The sequence below is a fragment of the Haemaphysalis longicornis genome, unplaced genomic scaffold (assembly GCF_048455015.1).
Source record: "Haemaphysalis longicornis isolate Haplotype H1 unplaced genomic scaffold, Haemaphysalis longicornis Haplotype H1 scaffold_6, whole genome shotgun sequence".
Classification (NCBI taxonomy): domain Eukaryota; kingdom Metazoa; phylum Arthropoda; class Arachnida; order Ixodida; family Ixodidae; genus Haemaphysalis; species Haemaphysalis longicornis.
The window spans coordinates 94,092,852-94,100,661 of NW_027526407.1; the positions used below are offsets into that span (position 1 = coordinate 94,092,852).

The following is a 7,810-nucleotide window of genomic DNA, read 5'->3' on the forward strand; positions in this document are numbered from 1 at the left end:
GGAATTGAAGATATGTCTCCTTTCAGACGAAATTTTTATGCTTTCTTCAAAAAAATTCTTTTCTGCGTATTCAATGTCTGTCCGCTCCACCGCACATGCCTGTCTGCCGAATTAAAACGAAGATAGCTTGTTTTCTACATACTCATTTGAACAAGTCTTCCTTTTAAAAAGAGAGAAAAGAAAGCATTGTTGTTCTTTTGAGGAATTCTCGAAGTGCAGCAGACGCAAAAAACAAGGTGGTTGGCTTACAGTTGTTGTCAAGAGGTATCTTTGGCGCGACAAACGAACTTTGAACAATCGCTCTGGCGCACACGTTACAAGCAGAATTCAGGGTTAGTTCATTGACACCACTGTGCTCCGCCGCCATGTCTTCCATATAGCGCGTGCAAGGATAGTGACTTACAAGAATTTTCATAGCAAAACACCCCGTCGCACTGTCGCCGCATTGTCGCATACTTTCTTGTCGCTTTTTTTTTGTAGAACTAAGCGATTCACGGTGTAGTTGTCGCTTGCATACTTCAGGCTGTCGCTTGAGAGAGAAAGCGCAGTTTCCTGTTTACGTCGTGAGGGCACTGTCGTCTTCTGCTTTCACCAAGAGCTGCAACTGTCTGAAGACACAACAAGAGGCGGAACTTGCTCGGTGGTATTGCCTGCAAGCGGATGTTCATTAGCTTGTGTGCTCTAGTTCGTTCACCTGCGGATACTGAACTATGCTCCTGCACGGCTATAAAGCTTGATACAAGTATGGTTTCAGCAGCAACTTGTCTTCGCCATCGCCATGTCAGTGCTGGGTATATTCGGCGGCTTGCGCCGCTTTCTGCGCTTGCGGCATGTCAGAATCGACAACTGCGTCTTCCGGCTGCACTGGATGGTCACGTCATCACTCCTGGTTGCTTTCAGCCTACTGGTATCGGCACGCCAATACGTCGGAGATCCGATCGAGTGTATGCCGCCCGCGAGCAACTTCCCTATGAACGTCTTGAACAGTTACTGTTGGATACACTCAACCTTCACAATGCCGACGGCTCTGAACAAGCGCCTGGGCGTCGACGTGCCACATCCGGGTATCGACAACTCCGCAGGGGCAGAGCGACGCTACACGGCCTACTACCAGTGGGTGGCACTCGTTCTATTTCTGCAGGCCTTGCTTTTCTACCTTCCCTACTACTTATGGAAGAACTGGGAAGGTGGACTTCTTGAGGCTCTGACGATGGGCATGCACGTTGCCATTCTGGACGAGAAAGAACGGGCTAACAAGAAGAAGTTACTCAGAGACTACCTTCAAAGACACTTTGGACACCACCGGCTGTACGCGTTTAAGTACGTCTTCTGTGAGTTCCTGTGCTTCATCAACGTGGTGCTGCAGATGTCTTACATCGACAAGTTCTTGGGCGGACAGTTTTGGAACTACGGTGCCCAGGCTGTGCGCTTCACTCTCACGGACCAAGAAGAGCGATACGATCCCATGATCTATGTGTTCCCGCGGATGACGAAGTGTGTATTTCACTCGTTTGGATCATCAGGGGATGTTCAGAAACAAGATTCCCTGTGTGTTCTTCCTCTCAATGTGCTGAATGAGAAGATTTATGTGTTTCTTTGGTTCTGGTTGGTAGCATTGCTTGTGGTTACCACAGTCGTCTTTGCTGGGCGCGTTGTTGTGCTGGCCATTCCCAAGCTACGTTTTCTCGTGCTCAAGTCGCGAAGTCCCCTGCTCAATGCAGACGACCTGAGCACTATACAAAAATACGGTGATGCTGGTGACGCTTTCCTATTTTACATGCTAGCGCAGAACCTTGACCCACTTGTGTACAAAGAAGTTATCGCAGAGCTTACACTTTTGAAAAAGGATAAGGGCGCGTCAGAAGACACATCACCGCTTAATGTGGCATAAGAGGGAAGAACAACAATGTACTGCTACAATGACAACCTTGATTCCTGTTGAATAGGCAATTCCTTTCTTCGTTTTTCCTCTTACTTCCACGTAAGACGAAAGTTACGAACTTATTTATTTATTCTAGACAAATTGTGTTTGTGTTACGCAGGGGGTTTGCCATTTTCTGCGATATGAGTCAGTTGGCTATCTTAAAACAATTTGCTATGTTCCTTTGAGTCTGTAGTAAAGCAGAAAACGGTAGGTGCAGCCAAAGAACACATGCTTTTTATGCCTCTTTAAGCTGTTCGCTGTGGTATATCTGCATTGATATTTTTAAACAGCGTCGCTTGCTTACGCAAAAATTACTACAGTTTGTATTACATCAGAACCATGTTACCCTGTTTATGTAAACGTTACTTATTTATATCTAATCCGTGCTGCATTCCGCTGAAGCATACAATCTATACCAATACTTCTTTTCATTGCATTTTAATGTGCGCAAAGTACGTAAACCCTTCACATTTTGTTTTCATTTGCCCTTGCAAATGCTGTTTTTTTTTTCAACACAAGAACTTCAATTTCATACGACGCCAAAGTGTTTTTAATAAATATCACATCCTTTCCTATATTTCATTTGTCGTGCCAAGATCTTACCAGCGATTTTTAGATTGTGCATTACAAACTTTTCACCGCCGCGTATATTTCTGCGCTGCCTTGTTTACAAAAGCTGTGTAAACGAAACTGTAGTTTCCGTACCCAAGCTTAAGGTTGGCTATATTGTAGGCTGCTACATGTACCAAAGCTTTATATACAGAGATGGTTTTTTTCATCGCCCTCAGAAAAACGTTTCTGCGTTCGGGTACGAAATCTGTGGTGCCATGTCCAATAGCTTAAAGGATTAGCACTTCACCTATTGCACTCCGTTATTGTACTCTGTCCTCCCACATCCATATCTTACGGCAGGTATCGAGTGAATTAGTGTACGCGTTAGCTACGAACGTGTTTTATCCGGGCTACCTCAGAAGACAGGTCCCGCATGAAGCCAATGATTTTAAAGACGTTGCTTGTCCGAAGCGCTACAGACGATGCCTTCGGTTTGTCAGCAAGGCTGACTAACATTGTCTTTCTGTATACGCGCTAAAAATGGTACTAATGTGCGGAAACTGTAGCGACGAACGAGAATTTAGCGAGTTTTAGCTGACCATTCTTCACCGTCAGCTCCGCTTCGACAGCAAGTGGGAGCGCCATTGCGCATGCGTGGCGCGCTTGGCCGCGAACGGCATTGGCTCTGGTGGCGCTCACCGTGCCGCCGATACCGGAGTGGACTTTCGAAAACGGTTAGCCAAAACTCGCTTTTAGAAGCGGACGCACAGTCCCGGAAAAGCTGCTGAAAGAAATGTTTCGAATTCCTATTGCGCGGTTAAATAATTAAGCAGTCAATGCTGTGTTTGTCATTATGCTTTTCTTTATGTCTCAGAAATCCAGCTGTGGTGGGCGTCTTTGTCTCGAAAGCTCTCGCGGCTGATAAACGAGCGGGCATCCTATCTTATATCTCCTGCAGGGAACAAACGAAAGCAACGCAGACCTTTTTAAAAGCGCATTTTAGGAACGCAATAAGGCATGACCTTGAAACAATTTGTGGTGAATACAATGTGGAATGAACAATCTCCAAGGAGGGTCTACAGTGTAGTCGTCATTTTTTTCTCTGCGCTTTGCCTTTCCGGTACCGCTGCAATTCATTAGCAGATTACCATCGAGCAGAGAAGTGAACTTTATCTACGTACAGCTTCTCCAATCGGTGACACACTAGAAAACCGTGAGGTCATTTGTAGCAGTGATCATATTTATCGGTAGAGTTCGGCTACTCAAAAAAGAGGTATTGTCATTGACTTTTCGGGAAAACAGCAACTATCCCTAAAATAGACAATTGTTTATAGATTGCTTTCAAAATGCTTGGTATAAAACTCAAATACAAGTATGTAGACTGCTGTTATTACGCCTATTTTCGTACTGGATAGTTTCTTTTAATAATGATTTCGTAGTCAAATAAATTACTCCAAAGCGTTTTACAATTCAGTATAAAATCGCCATTTTATGCATCCATGGACCTACCACAAATAACACTGCTGATTGCTAACTGAAAACGTGCACGTTTTCTCGTACCTAAATGACTTAAGATTGTAATTTATGTCTTCGCAGAGTGAAAATGTTTAGTCCAAGATAAAACAATATGTTATTGATGGCGTGGCTAACGCACCTTTCACGTTATATTTTGGTATACATTGACTCGTGGCGACCTTCACCAAATTTTGCTTGTGTTCGACTGATGCTAACTTTTGTTGTCATTTTAAGACATCAAATTACGTGTTAAATGGTTAGAGTTTTGTAGAAAGAAATAGAAGTATTATGGAAGAAATTTGCTTGTTTTTTTTCCTAAAAAAAGCAATGCAGCTTGACACTGCAATAAATTATTAGCATGAAATACCCCGGAATGCGAAATCAATCGTTCCCAATGTTTGCATTTTTCAACAGGGCGTACTTCTATTACTGTCACGGTGAGTGGTAGTTACTTACTGCGTCCATGAAAATGTGCTTACACTTCATCCCTGAAAAGTCAGTTTTTCCACGTTTACGTCGAATGAAACGAAGGCGGTTCGCTAGCGGCCAAGCTTAAAATTTTAACGATGCTTGCCTAAACGTTCTTTGGCCTAATTTTGTTTAACTTCGCGCACTAACTACATCAAAGCACGCGTCTTCCATTTCCAAATTCTTCTCTAAGCTGTGCCCCACGACCGCAGAGTCTTTGTTAGAGTTCACAATATCCGTGACAGGGCACACAATCCATGTTTAAAGGTCAAAATCGGGCATATGTATCTAAATGCATTGTATGCTCGGTTGCAACCACGACGACAGCTGCTGAGGGAGGAGCACCAACCAAAGCAAAAGGCTGTGCGCTGTAACGCCTGCGTTACGCAGGCCCGCACACGGCGGGGAGAGAAAAAAAATTAAAGCCGTTCCACCTAATGTGAAAGCTGTCGGAAGTGCACGGCAGTGATTCGCCTAAATGGGCTGTACCTCCGTTATCCGCTGACTGCTACCATGCCATGCAATTCAAATTTCCCGCTTTCTCAGTGCTCTCGTGCCCCCTGCCTGACACTGCGCAAGCGGGAGTTCTGTTCTGTTTACGCTTGCTTTTGCTCCCGCACTTGCCGGCATTGCACTGCCACATTTTGCGTTTAGTATCGTAAACCCCAACCCAACGGGCGTCCTTAACTAAACGAACGCGGGCGCTGCCGGTTAATTATGTATATTTTTCTTCAAATATACCTAGTGTTCTTTGTGCTAAACAACGGGAAGATGTATGACAAGCGCCAGAGCCTTACAAGTTTGGAACGCTTATGACTACATAAACCGCTTGGCTTTCGAAGCCTCGGGATTCGCCAAGTCGCGTGACGAAAAGTGACGTCGCAAAGCGACGAGCCGGCCGTCGCTCTTCGTCGCTTTGCGACGGCGGAGCAGATCGCTCTCGGTCCGAATTCCCTCGTCGCGCGACGACCCCGCAAAACCGGTAAGCCAATCATGGCCGCGGAGTAGGCTGACCTAGCCGGAAACGAAACGTTTCTTTACATCCGGCTATAGAAACGGCGGCGGGCGGGCGAGCCGCCACCGCTGGGCTCGCTCGGCCAGGGCCGGCAAGCAACTTCCCGTTCGCTTCGGTTCTTTCGTCAGTGGCTTCAGCGTACGCGTGCACTAATCAACGAATAGCTTGAAACTCATCAGTCTGGACAAACGTGTGTAGATTTAAAAGCAAGTAATCATCGTATAGAGGTGGTTAACGAGACGTTAGGTTGACTTGCAGCCTCTTCGTACTTCTATCGGCGACTAGTAAACACGAGTAGAGTTCGGAGGCGTCAGAACTTTGCGCCCGTGAAGAGAAGTGAAATTTGTGGGCCGTGATGCGGGTGTTGTGGCGTGAAAGCAAGCGTGTGCATTTCTTCTTGCAATATTATGTTGAAAAGAGCCTTCTTGAGTTTGTTATTTTCTGCTCCTCCCGCAACCCGCAATGCTTTCGGCATTGTTCCAGGTTAGTAGCATGTGTTTTAGTTTGCTTTCTACCTGCTTTTGTCGCGCTCGTGTAACATAATTTCCTTTGACTGCGAATGGCTGACGCACCAAGGAGGTCGTACAAGTCGGGAAGCAGCGGCGCTGAACGTAGTCGCATCATCGCTGATCGCAAGTGCGAACACCGCCTCACGGCCTCATCGCGCGACGCGCGTCGTCGCGCGACGAGGCGAATCGCCAGTGGGAATGTGCTTTTACCCCGGGATGCCGCCTCGGAGCTCTATAAACTTGGGTCGAGCGAGCGAGCTAGGACGACAAGGCGAGCACCTACAGTGCTCTGCACTTAAAAGCTGAAACCACGCGTCAACGAAGTTATGATATGTTGACGAGTGAAGCCGGGAACAGCGCCGAAAAAAAAATGGCTACGGCTTGGCTCTGCTAACCTTGGATATGCAAAGCAAAACCTTGGCTTAGCCTGGTTGAGTCTTGGTTTCGCTTAGTTAAACCTTTGATTTAACTTTTTGCTGACCGCGTCTGAAAGCCATTCGGTTCCGTGTAACGCTCACCGAAGGAGGCTAGGCGAACGCGGCGTTCATTCATGGCGAACGCACCGGTCCTCTTTGCCGGGCGCGAGACGAGTCAGGTTGCCCGAAACGACCCAGCGCCGCATGCATGGGAAGCTGCCTTGGCCGCAGCGGCGGTGGCGACCGCTGTCGGCGCCCGCAGACGCCAACAGCGGATCCAGGGAATAACGCGATGCGCTTCGAAGGGTGTGTCGCCGGGCGTGATCTCCTGTCAAAAGGTCATTTGAGCACCCTCCACGAAATCGCTGGACGAAAGCAGTAAAGCTTCACTTTAAAACATACCACTATGACAGGTGTTTGTGCTGCGAAGCCTCGTCTTTTTGAAGATGCTACACAAGAGAGCGAGAGATAGAGATAGAGAGAGAGAGAGGGAGAGAGAGAGAGAGAGATCACCTTATTTCTTAAGAAAGTACGCTTAGGAAAGCGCTGTGGCTGCAGGTCGATGGCTGGTGGCGACGTGACAGTTGGAGAGGTTGTCAGTATTGCCCAAGGGAAGGATTACAGTGGGGTTATAAAATTTCAACACCGAGTAATTGAAGGACTGATAATGGAAATGTATTGGTTGGTGCATTAGGGGAGCCGGGCAGGGTAACGTTATTTAGTGGTCCTTTCCGGCTCTCGTGATTAGATATTGCAAAAGTGTGGTTAAAGCAGGGACCGCTGTTTGTTTATTTGTTTAAAACGGCGTCACATACCCAAACCGCCGCACATCTATTCCAATAATTTGCGCGCAATGTTACAATAGTTTCGCGTCATTTCTTTACCGGTTTTATTGATTCTTGTATTTCGAGTTGTGCTTCCGGCTTACGATGCTTCAAAAAATTCTATAGCAAAACTGTCTTTTGCACTTGCGCTTTCGTGTAAATATTTCTGAAAGCGTGCTTTTATTCGTTCTATGTTCTTGCTCTTTAATTTTATGCCTTTAGAAGTTTCAGAAATTTAAATACCCGCGTGTGTTCTATGCTCTTGGTTAACCCAACTGCCATAATGTTATTGCGTACGGAAGCGTTGCCAATGTACTTCGTGAGTTTCGTTGCTTCCGGAATATTTGTTACAAAATAAAATATTTATGCAGATGTTGAGCCTACTGCCATCTCTTTTGCTTTTTCTATAATACGCCATTCCTTAAATATCAATTTGTTTCAACATTTGACGTACTAGAAGTTTAATATAAATACATATCCCACAAAACGGCTCTCATTATACACAACAAACATCTACTTGGTTAAATTAGCGCAGTGCGTAGTTACACTTACACACCGGCATTGTTACGTGATATTGTACCGTTGCT

General features: G+C 46.0%; 1 protein-coding gene across 1 annotated transcript; it reads left to right on the forward strand.

Moving 5' to 3' along the window:
* Positions 1-559: 559 nt before the first annotated feature.
* Positions 560-4,234, forward strand: LOC144141766 (innexin inx2-like). Its single transcript, XM_077673265.1, has one exon. It carries the CDS (start codon positions 779-781, stop codon positions 1,889-1,891), a length of 1,113 nt encoding a protein of 370 aa, XP_077529391.1. The 5' UTR covers positions 560-778; the 3' UTR covers positions 1,892-4,234.
* The last annotated feature ends 3,576 nt before the right edge of the window (positions 4,235-7,810 follow it).

Excerpts from the sequence above, each read along its gene's own strand:
- LOC144141766 (XM_077673265.1), top strand. The coding sequence starts at position 779 with ATGTCAGTGCTGGGTATATTCGGCGGCTTGCGCCGCTTTCTGCGCTTG.